The sequence below is a fragment of the Chrysemys picta genome, chromosome 4, assembly GCF_011386835.1.
Source record: "Chrysemys picta bellii isolate R12L10 chromosome 4, ASM1138683v2, whole genome shotgun sequence".
NCBI classification, from domain to species: domain Eukaryota; kingdom Metazoa; phylum Chordata; order Testudines; family Emydidae; genus Chrysemys; species Chrysemys picta.
This window is the reverse complement of record NC_088794.1, coordinates 124,671,149-124,688,643: the sequence shown is the minus strand read 5'-3', so window position 1 is coordinate 124,688,643 and position 17,495 is coordinate 124,671,149. Positions and strand designations below refer to the sequence as shown.

Here is a 17,495-nt window from a genome sequence, read left to right as displayed (position 1 = left end):
TTACCACCCTTACACATCAAGCTGGGTCTGATGAAGAACTTTGTCAAGGCCATTGACAAAACACAAGCAGCTTTCAAGTACCTCCGTGGAAAATTTCCAAGGTTAAGTGAAGCTAAGATAAAGGAAGGTGTCTTTGTTGGTCCTCAGATTCGTGAACTTCTTCGAGATGATGCATTTGACCATGCGCTGCGTGGCAAGGAAAAGACGGCATGGAAAGCCTTCCAGTTAGTGGCAATAAATTTTCTCGGAAACAACAAGGCAGACAACTACAGGTTGTTGGTGGAAAACCTCCTCAAGGCATACAAAAGCCTTGGTTGCAACATGTCACTAAAGATACATTTTTTGAACTCTCATCTAGATTTTTTTCCACCGAACTGCGGAGCAGTGAGCGACGAGCACGGCGAGCGATTTCACCAGGACATTGCAACAATGGAGAAACGCTATCAGGGCAAATGGAGCCCATCAATGCTTGCAGACTATTGCTGGACAATGACAAGAGATGCTCCATTTAATGAATACAAGAGACAAGCCAAGAAGCGCCGAGTAGACACTGAATAGGACTAAACTATGTACGTAATAGTTTTTTGCCTTTTGTTTCATAATAAATTTTATTTATATAACCCTTTTGCTGATTTTTAAAGTGTTACATAAACAGGACAGGTGAAATATTATCATGTAAAGCAACCATAAGCACATGAAAAGACCTAGGTTTACAATTTATGATTAAAACTCTACTATCTACACAATATACATAGACATAAAATGTAAAAACTTAAATATCTTAGAAACAGTAGCCAATCAGTTGTTTTAATTGTCATATTTGAATTCAGCACAACAAAATACATCATAAATAGCACATTTTATCTCTGAAACAGACGACTTCTCAAAAATTGTAGACCAGTGTTATTTAACTAAATGATTTCCTAAAACGTAGTTTTATGTTGATTGTTTCTTATGCTAAGAATCATATGGTCATAGTATGTTTGCTTACATATTTCCAGATAGGTCAAACAATGTATCATTGAAAGTTACAAGTTAATGACAGTTTGTGTGCATTCTGTTGTAAGTTCTCATTCTGCTAGAGTATCTTTTGCTTGCTTTACACTAGGTCTGTCTAGCGATTAAAAAAATTAATCGCGATTAATTGCATGATTAATCACACTGTTAAACAAGAATAGAATACCATTAATTTAAATATTTTTGATGTTTTCTACATTTTCAAATATATTGAGTAATTATAACAGAATACAAAGTATACAGTGCTCACTTTATATTTATTTTTTATTACAAATATTTGCACTGTAAAAAAACAAAAGAAATAGTATTTTCAATTCACCTAATACAAGTGTAGTGTAATCTCTTTATCATGAAAGTTGAACTTACAAATGTAGAATTATGTACAAAAAATAACTGCATTCAAAAATAAAACAATGTAAAACTTTAGAGTCTACAAGTCCACTCAGTCCTATTTCTTGATCAGACAGTCGCTCAGACAAACAAGTTTGTTTACATGTGCAGGAGATAATGCTGCCCACTTCTTGTTCGCAATGTCACATGAAAGTGAGAATAGTTGTTCTCATGGCACCGTTGTAGCTGGCATGGCAAGATATTTACATGCCAGATGCGCTAAAGATTCATATATCCCTTCATGCTTCAAGCACCATTCCAGAGTACATGCGTCCATGCTGATGATGAGTTCTGCTTGATAAGAATCCAAAGCAGTGCAGACCAACTCATGTTCATTTTCATCATCTGAGTCAGATGCCACCAGCAAATTTTCTTTTTTGGTGATTCAGGTTCTGTAGTGTCTGATCCAGTAGCATTCTCAGAGCACACCTAAACCCATGAGGAGGATGAGAAGGTGATGGTTTCTCAGGGAGCTGTATGCCTGTGGAGAACTCTGCTACTACACCCGTCCCTTCCCTTCCCAGTTTTGGAACACCTCCTGCCCAAAATACCATCTTCCATGCCTTGGCAGTGCAAAGTGTGTGTGTGTGTGTGTGTGAGAGAGATGACACATGAGCTAACAGTTCCTTTGATGCTTCCTGCCAGCAGAGAGTTCTCCTGCATAGGAGGACTTCTTCACTGGCTGTTTCCAGACTCTTTAAGCCCGCTTTGTGCGACATAATTTTGCACTGCTTATGTTGTACAAAGTTAATTGAAGATTCTGCTCCCTTGTTGTTCTTCCCTCTTTTATAAGTGTGCACAGGTGTAATGTTTGTAGGTCTTATATTCCTTTTCTAAGCCTCTTGGTAAATAAATGAAAGACTGACTCTTTAAAAAGAAAATTCTTTGCAATTTGCCTTTCATACTTTTGAGATAAATAGCTGTGTGAAAAGTCTACCTAAGGGAAACTTTAATATTGGGCCTTCGATTTGAAACTTTATAAAGATGCTCATATTCCTTCCTCAAGGGATTTCAAGTGCTGTATATGTATGTATAAAAAGCTGTATACGTATATGTAAAATATTATTAAAATACAATAAAAGCATCTAGTTCAGAACATTTATTTTTTCAAGAAATGGTAATGTCAAAATAATTTTTAAAAAAGCTTTTAAAAGAAAGTGAAATTACTAGATTTTCTGTTTTAATTTATAGACTATATAAATGGAGGAGAACTTTTTACTCACCTTTCTCAAAGAGAGAGATTTACAGAAAATGACGTGCAGATATACATTGGAGAAATTGTACTGGCTCTTGAACACCTGCACAAGGTAAGACAGTTTTTTCCATCAATGCTTTCTTGTGAGTTACATCTTCATGATTATATACAAAATAAAAAGGACTTAATTTTTTTTGTTTAAAAATATAGCGCATGATTATATACACCAATTTTAAATATTAATTATTTAATGAATTATAAATACATGTCCTTTTATTAGGTATTCATCTGTAGTATCTGTGCACAGGTTAAGACTAGAGTCTACTCTCTGCCTCTGGAGTCAGTATTTGTTATTTTGCCAATTGGTTGTTGCTTTCTGAATATCTCCATTTCCAATAGCATCTTCTTTTCACACATGAAATGTCATTGTGACTCTCATTTTCTTTCAGCATAAAGAACAGAGATGAGAGAGAGAACTGCAGTTAGTTTTTATAACTTTGTCCTTTCATTAAAATTATAGGTTAAAATTTTCAAATCTGTGGCCTAAAATTAGACACCTAGTTTCCTATTTAGGCACCTAAGAGCGGCATAGTTTACAAAGATGTCCCATTGAATTTACTGGGATTTGCGAGTCATAGACTTTACGGCCAGAAGAGACTGCCAGATTGTTTAGTCTGACCTTGTGTATATCACGGGACACCAACGCTACCCAGCACCTGCACACTAAACCCAACAACCAAAATTAGACCAAAGTATTACAGCCCACAGAAGACTAGACTGTTATGTGCCACAGGCAGGGAATGGAATGGAGAAAGGTGCAACAGTGCTTGAGGGCTCCGGAAAGTCAGGGAAATGATTAAGCAAGATATACCCAGATCATCCTGGCAAATAACCTGCACCCACATCTTGAAGAGGAAACGGGGGGGGGGGGAACCAAGATCACTGTCCATATGATCTGGGGGAAAAGTCCTTCCCCAACCCATATGTGGGAATCAGTGAGACCCTGAACATATGAGCAAGAACCAGCCAGCCACGCACCTGAGAGAGAGAATGTTTGGTGCCACCACAGAGCCTTGTACCTCCCTATCTAATGTCCCATCTTCAGCTGTGTCCATACTGATATTTCAGAGGAAAGAGATAAACAACCACCACCACCACCAAAAACCAGAATTCATTGTGGGGGAGGGAAATCCCTTCCTGATTCCTCCAGGTGTCTGGCTGAAACCCTGAAGCATAAGCTTTTTAAGAACATATGGCATAAACCAGAAGTGAGATCCAGGGCTGATGAGCCCTGCCTCCTACCCATCGTAAGCTGCCCCCTCATACAATCACACTCATAAATTTGTTTAGTTGTCTTAAAGTTAATTAAGTTGTTTACCCCTATGACTCCTATTGGGAGGCTATTCCAGAAACTCACCCCTCTGATGGTTGGAAACCACCTAATTTACCATCCTGAATTTGTTCATGACCAGTTTATATCCATTTGCTCTTGTGCCAACATTGCCCTTGACCTTAAATACTTTTTCACCCTCCCTTGTATTTACCATCTAATGTATTTATAAAGAGCTGTCATATCCCCTCTCAGCCTTCTTTTTGATAGACTAAACAAGCCAAACTCTTTAATCTCCTATCAAAAGATAGGCCCTCCATTCCTCTGGTCATCCTAGCAGCTCCTCTCTGCACCTGTTTCGGTTTAAATTAATCTTTTCTTGAACACAGGTGACCAGAACTGTACACAGTATTCCAAATGAGGTCTTATCAGTACTTTGTATGATGGCATTAATTCTTCTCTATATCTACTAGAGATGCCTTGCGTGAAACATACTAAGATCAGCTTTGCCTTTTTCACAACTGCATTTCACAGCTGAATTATGAAGTGGCTCATAGTTATATTGTGACTGACATTCGTAGTTAGGTCTCTCTTCTTTGTCACTTCAAGCTGATGAGGTGCCAGCAAAAATTCTTATTAGATCCTAACTACAACAATCTTGCACTTTCTACTATTGAGTTTCATCCCATTTCTGCCACTCCAGTCTTCAAGAACATCCAGGTCCCCGTGCATAATATTCCTGTTCTCCTCTGTATTAACAATGCCTCCCAACATTGTATCATCAGCAAATTTCGTTAGCACACTTCTACTTTTTGTGCCAAGGTCATGAATAAGATTGGTCTCAAGACTGATATTTGAGGAATTCCACAAGTAACCTCCTTTCAGTCTGATAATTCATCTTTCAGGATAACCTGTTGCTTTCTCCCATTTAGCCAGTTCCTTATCTACCTGACAATTCTTGTGCTGATCCCCATTTTCCCTAATTAAACTAATAATTTCCCATGTGATACCACATTAAATGATGTGTTGAAGTTCAAGTACTGAATATTAGATCTACTGCGTTTCCATTATCTAAAAAAATCAGTTATTTTTCTCAAAGTAGTAAATCAGGTTAGTTTGGCATGATCTATGTTTGGTAAACCTGTGAGGCATTATATTCTCTTTACCATTTATTTCCGTTAATTTAATTATTCTTTTCTCCACAATTTGTTTTAAAGCCTGACATACTCCTAAGGTTAATTTAACAGGTCTGTAATTGTCCAAATCACTTAAAAAAAAAAAAAAAGTATGACATTAACTATTCTCCAGTCATATGGTACTCCCCTCCCCCCCCCGAATAGATAGATTTATGAAAAATCTTTGCTACTAGATTAGCAATCTCATGTGCCAGTTCTTTGTGTTCTGCGATGGAAATTATCCAGTCCCTTCTATTTGAGCGCATTAAGCACTTCAAGGTTTTTTTTCCATCTCAGATGTGGTAATTTCCAGTTCTAGACCCTAATTTCCATCAGCCATGCTGCCTTCATGCACATGTTTCATATGTTCATCCTTATTGAAAACCAAGGCAAAATATTCATTGTGGGGACTCAGAACTTCTAAAAATCAGGCCACTTTTATTTAGATTTTAAATATAAATTTAGGAGCCTCTGAATGAGCTCCCTCTTCAGCTCCTGGAAACCATGGCTGGTAAGCCCTCTTTGTGAACTAAGCAGCATGCTTAATTCCAGCAGGTACCTCAACCAGGTGTCTTTATTGCTGTTCATGCTGCAGATACATCACAACATAGCCACATTTATGTAGAACCCCTTTCCTGCTCTCTGGCTTAGCCTTTTATATGGCTGGCTTTCTTCTGAGAGCTATCAAGCTGGTGAGCTAATTACCTTCATAAGGCTCCCTACAGGTACAAGTTGAATTTTCTACTCTTCCAACTCCAAACTACCTAAGTCCCTCCTACTCTTAACTACACCTGGTGACCTGGGTGTTCTAAGTGACCAGTTAGCTTACAGCTACTAACAGTGCCCTGTCACAGAGCCTAGCTCTAGACAGCCAAGTTTGAAAATTTTGATATTAGTGAACAATATATATGTTCATGGTCTTCAGTAAAACAGCCCACCTGCTCTTCCCAGCAGAGAGGCTATAATAACAATGTTTGCACTTTCAGCTCCTTATTTTGGCTATGTGATAGAGAAGAGGCTAAGACTGTAGTTTTTTTTGTACATGTAGAGTTTAGAGTCAGAGAGCTTGAGTCCAGAAGGGACCACCAGATCATCTAGTCTGCCCTCCTGTACATCACAGTCCACCACAACCCAACAACCGAAATTAGATCACAGTGTTACAGCCCAGAGAAGACTAGACTATTATGTGCCACAGGCAGAGGCTAGGAGAGACTGAGGTGCACCAGTGCTTTAGGCTTCTGCAATGGTTTGTAAGTGATTAAGCAAGCAAGTGACACACATACACACACTAGCAGTGATCTTGGGGGAGTTTTCGACTTCCTTTGCAATCTGACCTAGTGGAAGATTCCTTCCCAGCCCCACATACGGCAGTCAGTTAGACCCTGAGCATTTGAACAAGAATCAGCCAGCCCAAGTACCTGAGAGAGAGTGTGCTCAGTGCCTCCTTGGGGCCCTGGCCTATCCTGCTTACTGTCCCATCTCCAGTCATGGTCATCTCTGATACTTCAGAAGAAGATTTAAAAAAACAAAAACAAAAAACCCAAACCTCCAAGAATACATTGGGGGAGAGGGGGAATCCCTTCCTGATCCCTACAGGTGTCCTGTTGAAACTCTGAAGCATCACCTTTAGGAACGTAAGACATAGTAATACTAATAGTGTGGTCTCTGATGAATTGTTGTTTTAATGATGCAAAGAGAATGGAAATTTATGTGAGCAAAATTGCCGTGCAGCCTGCTGTAGCATAACTGGCTTCTGCATTGTGTTTATAGAATCTTACGTAATCTGCAGAGACCAGCCAGGAACCTATATTCTTATGAATATAGGTGCTGGTGGTTCCATTATTAAGGTTGAATTCAGTTTTGCACTTAAAAGTAGGGATTCAGCCACTTTCTTATATATGAAGAATACGGTTTATACTACCCTAAATTACAACACTTATTTAGTACAGAATGTTGTTTCTGATAATCTACAAGTAAGTAATTTAATTAGTTTACAAGTTAAATTTATAATGGGTCCTTTAAGAATCTTAGCTTTGGGGATTTTTGGGGTCCTGAATAGTCTTAATCATGGAGTAACATACTCTTGAAACCTCTCATATAGTTAAAATGTTGAAATCTCATGCATTGCCTACATTTTGAAGAAATGTATGTAGGAGTAAGTCATTTCTTGTTGTTTATTTTTTTAATAACTGAAAGATTTTTCTTCAGGAGAGGCTGAAAAACAATATTCTTCTACAGAGAATTCCATGAAGATCTGTGTCACAGTTACCTTCTTAACTGCACCTGGAACCCCTTTCTAGTATCTCCAAGTGCACAGCCCTCTCAGATGAGAGGCATCCTGCTTACACCTCTATCTGGGTGGAATCTCACACTTCTCTGACTTGTAGACCAGGGACCTGGTCTACATCTCTTGCGTACTTCCCTTGTTCACTCAGCAGGCCCAATTTACTGAGCCCTGCAGGTCTTTCTTTCAGGGCTTTGACGAGCAGTTACTATACAGTGACCTTCTCAAAAACAATGTATTGCTTATCTTTAACAGTAGGAACACAGCTCTGCATAAGAGAGAGAGAGAATTTGAGCACACTAAACAGTCCAAATGCCTGGCTAGACTACCATTCCCCTGATAGTAGCCAGATAGCACAACTTAGACCCTCCCACAGAATCTCTCTCTCTTTTGGACTGCTCCGTGTAAGCATCCCCGACAACTCACATCTCTTTCTCAGTAGAGAGTCACTTTAACTGTTCAGTGTCCTTTTGATCTTTAGGTTCCAGCCTTGGCAGAACAGCAATGTAACTCTTGGCTGGAGCCTGTAAGTGGAATATTTACAGTTAATTGCTCAGCCTTCTTGTGCTGTTTTTGTAGCTTATTTGCACACATTATCTAGTGTTCCTGACTGTTTTTTGAACAGCCTAGTATTAAAACGAACTAACCTATGTGTTCAGTTCCCATTAACCCAATATAGCTACTAAGTACCTATTTCATTCAACAATCATATAAAACATACAGTATTCATGGATTAACACAAATTAGCCCTATGTCTTTCACAATCCATCCTCTTTCAAAATGGGGGTTGCCATCTCTTACTATTCTCAGTGGGTGTGAAGGTGCGGGATGCTGTCCGAGAGATGCTCTTTTTCAAATGTTTACTGCCTGCCATTGTTTCCGTTGAGGGTGAAGCCAAGATGGCCCTCAGGGAGGATGGTGACTACTAACTCTCAGAGCCACTATTCTTCCTGATGGCAGCTTGACTTCATGCTGGTTGGGGACAGTGGGAAGCAATGGCTATTTTGAAACAAGGGATCTTTGCTAATAGTAACTTGTAGCTTCACACCCCTTGAGAATAGTAAGAGATGGCAGAATTCATGGAATTCTCAGTAAAAGAACATTAATTTTCAGCCTCTGCTGAAGAAAAAATAAATAGCACTATTAATCCTAAATGCTTATTTTCAAAATCTCTTCTTTGGACTGGATCACTCAACTTCTGTGAACTTATCACAAGGGGGAAATGCTGGGATGCTGTGCAAGGGAATTTGTGGCACAGGGTAGACAAAGGAAACTGGTGTGTGTAAGTAAAAGCAGGGGAATGTGGAGGTTAGGAGATGGTGGGGCATGGGAGCTGGCCAATACACTCTGGATGCTTTGCGTTTCTCCTCAGTGGATGAAGCACCCAGAGCATATTGGTCAATCTAAAAGCCAAAATCATTAGATTGCATGGTAATGTTTTCTCTACCTTTCTTGTTTAGTGACCATGTACAAAAATTTTAATTGAAAAAATAAAAAAGGAAATTCCCAGGCTAAAAACTTGAATTGAAGTGGAGAGTGCATGGCAGCAATTTTAAGTAATTTAAGTAATTTTGTTTTAAAACAAAAAGAATGCTGTAATGATCCCCAAAAGAACTATTACAAACCAAGGAAATTCAGAGTTAAGCTTTAAATTGAAAAGAAGTCTAGAGGTGTTAAGCTGTGGTATTGCACAGTTAAGCATCCAAATAATCCATTACTCTGCCCTGTAATGATACCATGAACAAAAATAAAAATCAAATCTCTCTTAAAAATCAGTTTATTATAATCTGGGACTGCAACCCCTATTATGGATTTATCATATTTGTATGCTATAATGTCACTACAGGGTGGAGTTTAGGTTTGGGTTCCATAACTGTATTTCTATACCTTAACATATTTGGATTCCTTTTAAATTTGACCATAACTCTGAATTTTACTGGGTTTGTGGTGATTATTTTTGGAATAATTAAAACATTTTTGTAACATATTTTACCCTTAAATTACTGATAAATTTAGTGAAGGTTGAGAGAATTTAACACTTTTGTGTCTGGGATTTTTAATCACTTTTTTGCTAGATCCAAATTTAGAAACATTCTTTAACATATCTGTTGGTATTTTCAAATCAATGTTATATTACTGTTTTTATGTTTATTTGCAGTTGGGGATTATATATCGAGATATAAAACTTGAAAATATTCTACTTGATTCTAATGGCCACGTTGTGCTGACAGACTTTGGTCTGAGTAAGGAGTTTCTTACAGATGAAGTGAGTATTTGAATATTCAGTGATTGTGGACACAATCCAGAAAGAATTTGGTTAGAAGAAAATAATTGTTTTCTATCCTATTGCTTTATTAGGGGAACAGCTGAAACAATCTTAAACAAATAACATTCCCAAAAATTAGGCTTATATTTAACTATATTAAAACAGAAATTTATCAGATGCGAGCCAGAGTATACATTTTCTAATAAAATATAGTTTAATAATTTGGCATTATACTGGTTAATTTACATCTCATGGAAGCACTGAACAAGACCTTTTTTAAAATTTATTTCAGAAGTTTCCTTTTTCTAGTGTAGTACGTTCTTGATTTCCTTGTATAGCACTTGTCTTGAACTCCAAATCTGAATCTACAAATGTAAACCTGACTTGTGATTTTTCCAAAAAATGCTAGAACCTTGAAGGATAAGGGGTGAACAGTGTTGCTTGGCCTAATCACATGTGCTTTCATAATTATCAAGGCACAGCATTACCTTATGTTGCCCACAAAAGTAAATGGCTATCAACAAAGAATGGTACAATGACCTGTGAAAACAGCTCAGATTGAACACAACCAAAACAAATACCTTGTGTGTAGAATAAAATGAAAACAATTTGCTCCCAAGAAGAGAGAGGGGTTGTTTTTTACACACTGTATATTATGAAAATAGAGGTCAGCATAGCTTCATGAATATGGGAGCCAGAGGGTGTGATATAACATCAAGTTTAGCCAAATTGCGAAGACCTTTATAAAAATGTATCAATGTATTTTACCTATATTTTTTAGAGCATTAGTAATACACCTGACGGAGATCATATAAATCATATATTGGAGAATGTCCTGTAGCAGCTAATTGGTTACACTTTATTTTAAGTCTAGATGACTTTTTTTTTAAATACCAAAGATTGTTTCATGTGCTTATGTTAAATCTGCCCCACAAATTCATTATATTGTAGTTCTTGCCTAGGAGGTAGTGAATAGTCTCAAGGGTTCTGTGTTAATTCTCTGTATGATGGAAGGTGATTTGTCTATGCAGTTCTGAATTGTTTGAATGATAGCTGTGGGTCACCAGCTGTTAGTTATATATAGCCCTTATTCACTGTAATCATTTGATATCAATATGTGTGTCTTTTTTAGAATGAGAGAGCATATTCCTTTTGCGGAACTATAGAATACATGGCTCCAGATATTGTCAGAGGAGGAGACACAGGGCATGACAAGGTGTGTTTCATCCCAGCTTTCTTTTGTCATTGCCTGTTTACATTTCTGATTTAAATGAATCCTACTGTGTAGTTTTTTATGTGATTATTTGCCTGCCCTCCAAAACTTCCTAACCCCATTTCACAACTCAAGCTTTCCCAACTAAGGTCCAGAAAGAAGTGAGAATCAGACGTGTTGAAAGTCTCTGGGTGAAGATAAAAAGAGGAAAAGGTGGGGAAGTGGTAGGATATCTACTGTAAACCACCAAATGAGGATGAGACATTTCTAGAACAAATAACAGAAGCAGCCAAAACACGAACCATGGTAGTAATGGGGGACTTTAACTTCCCAGATACTTGTTGGAAAAATAATTCAGGAAAACAGACTGTCAACAAGTTCTTGGAATGTATTTGGGAATTTTATTTCAGAAGATGGAGGCGGTAACAAGAGGAGCAGTTATTTTAGATTTGATTCTGATTAACAGAGAGGAAGTGGTCATGAATCCAAAAGCAAAAGGCAACTTCAGTGAAGATCACAAAATGATAGAATTTATAATTCTAAGGAAAAGGAATGAGAGCAGCAGAATAAGGACAATGGACTTCACAAAAGCAGATTTTGACAAACTTGAAGAACTGTTATGTATGGTACCTTTTGAAAAGAGAGTGTAAGGCAAATGGAAGTAGTACAGGATAGCTGGCAGTTTCTCTGAGACAATATTAGAAATAAAACAGCAAACTAAATCGTGAGGCAGAAGAAAAATGGGAAGACTAATAAGAGGCCAATATGATTGTTTCAGGAGTTCTTTAATAATGTGAAAATCAAAAAGGAATTGTACAAAATGGAAACAAGGAAAAAATTGCTAAGGATGAGTGTGAAAGAATAGCACAAACAAGCAGGAACAAAATCAGAAAGACTAAGGGCTGGTCCACACTAACCCTCCACTTCGAACTAAGATATGCAACTTCAGCTATGTGAATAACGTGGCTGAAGTCGAAGTATCTTAGTTCGAACTTACCGCGGGTCCACACACGGCAGGCAGGCTCCCCAGTCGACTCTGCGTACTCCTCTCGCGGAGCAGGAGTACCGGCGTTGACGGCGAGCACTTCCGGGATCAATTTATCGCGTCTAGACAAGACGCGATAAATCGATCCCAGAAGATCGATTGCTTACCGCCGGACCCGGCGGTAAGTATAGACATACCCTAAGCCCTGGTCTATACTGGGGGGGGGGGGGAGGGGGAGAGGGAATTGATCTAAGTTACGCAACTTCAGCTATGTGCATAGCGTTGTGCATGATGTTGACGTACTTAGATCTACTTACCGTGGTGTCTTCACTGCAGTAAGTCGACGGCTGACACTCTCCCATTGACTCTGCCTGTGCCTCTCGCCCTGGTGGAGTACCGGAGTCAACAGGAGAGTGCTCGGCGGTTGATTGATTTATTGTGTCTAGACTAGACACGATAAATCAACACTCCTCTCCCCCACCCCCCGGATCTCTGCCTGTCGATCCAGCGGATAATGTAGACAAGCCCTAAGGCGCAAAATGAGGTACACCTAATGAAAGACAAAAGGCAGTAAGAAGAGGTTCTATAAATTCATTGGGGCAAGAGAAACATAAAGGAAAGTGTAGGTCTATTACTTACTAGGGAAGAAAAGCTTATAACAGACGACACAAAGAAGACACAAATGTTTAATGCCTATTTTGCTTCAGTCTTCACTAAAACAATTCACTAGATGCGTCACCCAATATAACAACAAGGAGGAAGGAACACAGGACAGAATAGGGAATTAGGTTGAAGAATATTGAGGTAAGTTAAATATTGTATTCAAGTTGACAGGGCCTGATGAAATTCATCCTAGAGTACTTAAGGAACTAGCCAAAGCAATCATTTTCAAGAACTCATGGAGAATGGGGAAGGTCCCAAAGGATTAGAGAAGGGGGAACGTGATACCTATCTTCAAAAAGGAGAACAAAGAGGACCCGGGAAATTATAGACTTATCAGCCTAATTTACATACCTGGAAAGATACTGGAACAAATTATAAAATAAACAATTTCTAAGCACCTAGCAGATAATAGTATGATAAATAATAGGCAACATGGATTTTGCAAGAATAAATCATGCCAAACCAATTAATTTCCTTCTTTGACAGGGTAACTGTCCTAGTGGATAGTGGGGAAGCAGTAGACCTTAATAAGGTTTTTGACACAGTCCCACATGACATTCTCATAAGCAAACTAGGAAAATGTAGTCTAGATGAAATGACTAGACGGTGGATGCAGGACTGATTTGAAAAAGTGTACTCAGAGTAGTTCTCAATGGTGATTCTTCGAATGAAAGTCCCTATGTGTATTCCACAGGTGGGTTTGCATTGGCTCCATGTGCCCAAGTCCAGAAATTCTTCAAAGGATTGTCCGTTGACCTGCACATTTGTGGTAGACCCTCATGCTTCAGACCCACGGTGTAAAAGGCAGTGTGGGTCAACGCCTCTCTAGTTACTTCTTACCACCATATGGCCTGAGTCGGAATAGTGTCCTGCTTCACTCTGTGTATAAACTATAACACACAATATTTGTAAATAGTTTTTCTGTATTTGTTTAAGAAGTTTGTTGTTATAGTATAGTATAGAGTCATTTCCCAACCCACTGTCTGGTCTAGGATTATGCCCAGAATCCCGAGCTTCAAGAATTGTGTCTTCTGCAGTCACTCCTTCTGCATCAGTGATAAGTATCAACGGTGCTTCTACTGTATGGGTGAAGCACATATCTCTGCACAGAGCAGTATCTGTAGATCCTTTTCCACCTAGAACTCGAGAGGCCCAGGAGCTCCAACTTAGCCTCCTCTATCAGGAACTTTGTATGAGGTCCTGCTCTGATCTGGGCCTGAGAGACCCCCCTGTACATTGGCCTCCACCAACCAGCAGTGCCTCTCCAAAATATGCCTTAGAGCGGAGTCATTAACCCCAAAGCCAAAGGACTCTTTCTCCAGGCCTCCTCTTGAGAGTAGAGAGCACTCTCAGGGTGCAAGGACAGAAGACGGTCCATAAGAAATGCATTCTGTTCCTGAGCTGGTCCAGTACGGGTGAGACACTGTGTTTTGAACCATGGAACTGGCTCCACTAAGACCCCTAGGTTGGAGGGCAAGGCATGCAAAAAGAAGGATCAGTCAGTTCCGACTGACTGTGGTACCAAAACGGAAGGACAGATGCTCACCAGTTCCTTATACATGTGTGGGTCTGGACTCATTGTTGGTATCACCCTGTTCATCTAAAGACTGTTCAGCTGCAACAGATGAGTCAGGTCCTTCAGGCATATCTGCTGAAACTCCCTGGGCCATACAGATTTATGTAACACCAGAGGATATTTTCCTCCCCTGCCACAGTCTCCACTGCTTTCTGGCCCTGATCTTGTGAGGGATGTCCTCGTTCTGGAGAAAGAATCTTTACTAATGTCTCAGAATTCAGCAGTTCCATCTCCAACCATTGGGCAGGAGTGTTCCAGTATCAATGGCATTTCTGCTACCAACAGAACAGTCCTCAGAATTGGAAGAGGAGATAGCTGCATCAGTATTTCCACAGAAGGACAGGAGACCTGACAGACAGTTGAGAGGCTATACTTACCATCCCTCCAGTATGACCCCCTTCGCCCCCAGCACCACTGGTACCAATTCCTCTGGGAGCCATTGTGACTGATGGATCCCTCCTTCTGGCCTTATTGGGGACCACAGGATTCCTGTGGCAGGAGTCTGAACCCCTCTCATGAGTTGTACCACTTCTTGCCAGCCAGTTCCATTTGTGTATGAGGAGGAGGAGCCAGAACCAGTTCTGCTGATTTGATAGGAGCTTTGTGATAGAACACTGAGCAACAACAGTTGAGCCAGCACTCTGGTCACTGCAGCTTCAGTTAAACACTCCAGAAGAGACCTTATTAAGAACTGTGTCTGACTGATGGGTGGAGCAGACCTGGAAGGCTAATTAAGCTATTAGGCGGAGGATACAAAAAGGCACAGGACAGAAGTGAGGGGGAGGAGCAGACAGGAGCTGAGGGCTCCCTAAAACTGTAGGAGTTAAGACTGTATAGTGTACAAGGGTGGTGGGAATCAACATTATAAATAAGTTGCACTGGCTGTTTTACTAGCATAAAGGTCTCTGTGCTGTTTTTGGACTTGAGCAGAGGCCCTGCCACAGGCTGCTGCTTCACCATCTCCGGACAATGCTGTCACTTAGTCATTGCCTTCTCCACCAGATGACAGTCAGTACTGGGAGCTGTTACGTAGGGTTGCAAACGATCTACAGATCCCAGTAAATTAGTTCAGGATCCTCAATACTGGTACCTAGCCTTTTTGCAACCAAAGGGACTGAGTAAGGTGGCCTTTCCAATTAATGAGGCTATACTAGAGCCAGCCAGAGAGGTATGGCACACACCAGCATCTTGTGTCCCTACACCAAAAAAGATTGAGATGTGATTTTGTTTCTGCCAAAGAAACTGACTTTTTGTTTTCTCATCCTGCCCTCAACTCATTGATTGTACAGGCAGTCCTGGAAAGAGTTGAGTCGCACTACCAGAAATCCATCCTGGCAGCAGAGACTGGACTTTCTGGGAAGGAAGATCTGCAATTTCATATGGCTAACTACCAAGCATTGTTAGTGAAATACGATTTTAACAGCTATGCCAGGCTTGCAGACTTTAAAGATAAACTTCCCATAGAGGACAGAACCCAGTTCCAGTCCCTTCTAGGCAGTGGCGTAGCCAGCTTCTAAGAGGAGGGGGAGCAAACATAAAAAAGTGCCCCCCCTTGGCTCCTCCTCTGGCCATGCCCCCCTTGGCTCCTCCTTCGGTTGCTCCACGCTCCCCCCCCTTGGCTCCTCCTCCGGCCGCACCGCCCCTCCCCCCAGCTCCTCCGGCCCTGCCTTGCCACCCCCGTGGCCTCCCCCTCACTCCTCCAGCCGCGGCTGCCAGCCGCCATGCTGCACCACCCCCGCTCCTCCAGCCATGCCCGCTACCCCCCCATGGCTGCCAGCCTGCGCTCCCCCTCGCTCCTCTGGCTGCGGCATGCGGCCGGCAGCTGCGGCCGGAGGAGTGAGGGGGGGCGCGGGCTGGTGGCCGCATGCTGCGCCCCCCTGCTCCTCCGGTCGTGCCCCCCAGCTCCTCTGGCCGCGCCCGCCGCCCCCCCCAGGGCTGCTGGCTGCGCTGCGAGGCGCCAGCCTGCGCCCCCCCCCTCGCTCCTCCGGCCGCTTTTGGAAAGGCGGGGGAAGCGGCTGCTTCCGCTGCACCCCGCTAGCTACGCTACTGCTTCTAGGTGAAGTGAAGTTAGTAGCAAAGGTGGCCCTCCAGGCTGCAGTAGCTACCGCAGACATAATGTCCAGGACTTTGGCCACAGAACTTGCTATGCTGAAGGACTTGTGGCTACAGTTGTAAGGATTTCCTAGGGAGGTCCAAAACACCATGCAGGACCTTCCCTTCAGTGAGTCCAACTTTTTTAATGAAGAGACGTATGAATCCCTGTATTCACTAAAGGACTTGAGATCTACCCTGAGGTCCCTGGTTATTTACACTTCAGTCCCCAGGAGGAAAAACCATAGACAGTCCTTTAGAGCAAAACAACCTTCTCCGCATGCTCTCTATTACCAGTGTCTACCTGATCCTGTACACAAATGCCAGAGGACTCAGAGGTTCAATTTCTCACCTCCTTCTACTGCCACAGTCTCCACTCACTCTCAACCGCAGGCCAAGGGCCACTTTTGACATACAGGTCGAGACCTGCATGCCACATAGATGCCACCCCCTTCTCCTGTCACCTTTGGCAGTTGTCTCAATTCTGTTTGCCTACAGCTGGAACAAGATCACCACAGACAGTTGGGTCCTGAAGATTCTCCATCAGGGCTATTCCATCAAGTTTCTCTCCTTCCCTCATCACAAACCTCCTTCCCAATCCCCCTTCAGGGACCACTCTCACTTCTGCTGTTGTGAACTCCCAGGGTATACGTAGCTTTATTATGATGTGGTTTCTGATACACCAGTTCCAAAGTCTAATTGCTTTATCAAGAGAATATTGTGGGGGGCAATAGAGCGCATCCCGCCTCAGTACCAAGGGAGGGGTTTTTTCTTTCCATATTTCCTAATCCCCCAAAAAGATTGAGTGTGGAGACCCATCCTGGACTTTCGGTAGCTTTATCAACGTCTTTATCCAAAAGCTACATTTAGGATGATTACGCTGGCATCTATAATTCCCTCCCTTCAGAAAGGAATGTAGTTTGTGGCTCTCGACATGGATGATACATATTTCCACATGGACATTTACCCATCCCACAAGAAGTCCTTGCGTTTCATGGTATGACAGTCACATTGCCAGTTCTGGGTTCTCCCCTTTGGACTCACTACAGCACCCAGGGTATTCATGAAAGTTTTCTCTGTGGTACCAGCCCAGATGAGATGCTAGAGCTATACTGTGTTTCCATACCTGGACGACTGGCTCCTGGTAGCCCAGTCTCATCAAGAAATCATGTCAGCAATAGGATCTCTTCCACAGCTTCTTGCTACCGTAGGCGTTTGTATAAACGAAGAAAATTCCATTTTGTCATCCACAAGGACAACACACTTTATAGGAGCATGGTTGGATGCAGTCTCTGCGAGAGCAATTCTTT

The 17,495-nt window shown here is 41.3% G+C and overlaps 1 protein-coding gene across 10 annotated transcripts in view; it reads left to right on the top strand.

The window, feature by feature from the left end:
- Positions 1-17,495, top strand: part of RPS6KA5 (ribosomal protein S6 kinase A5) — a 166,320-nt gene that overhangs the window by 66,100 nt on the left and 82,725 nt on the right. For all 10 annotated transcript variants that reach the window (XM_065595599.1, XM_065595596.1, XM_005285401.5 and 7 more), the window contains 3 exons: positions 2,599-2,714; positions 9,550-9,657; positions 10,790-10,873. In XM_065595599.1, coding sequence (XP_065451671.1) covers positions 2,599-2,714; positions 9,550-9,657; positions 10,790-10,873 — 308 coding nt within the window. The remainder of the gene's footprint in view (positions 1-2,598; positions 2,715-9,549; positions 9,658-10,789; positions 10,874-17,495) is intronic.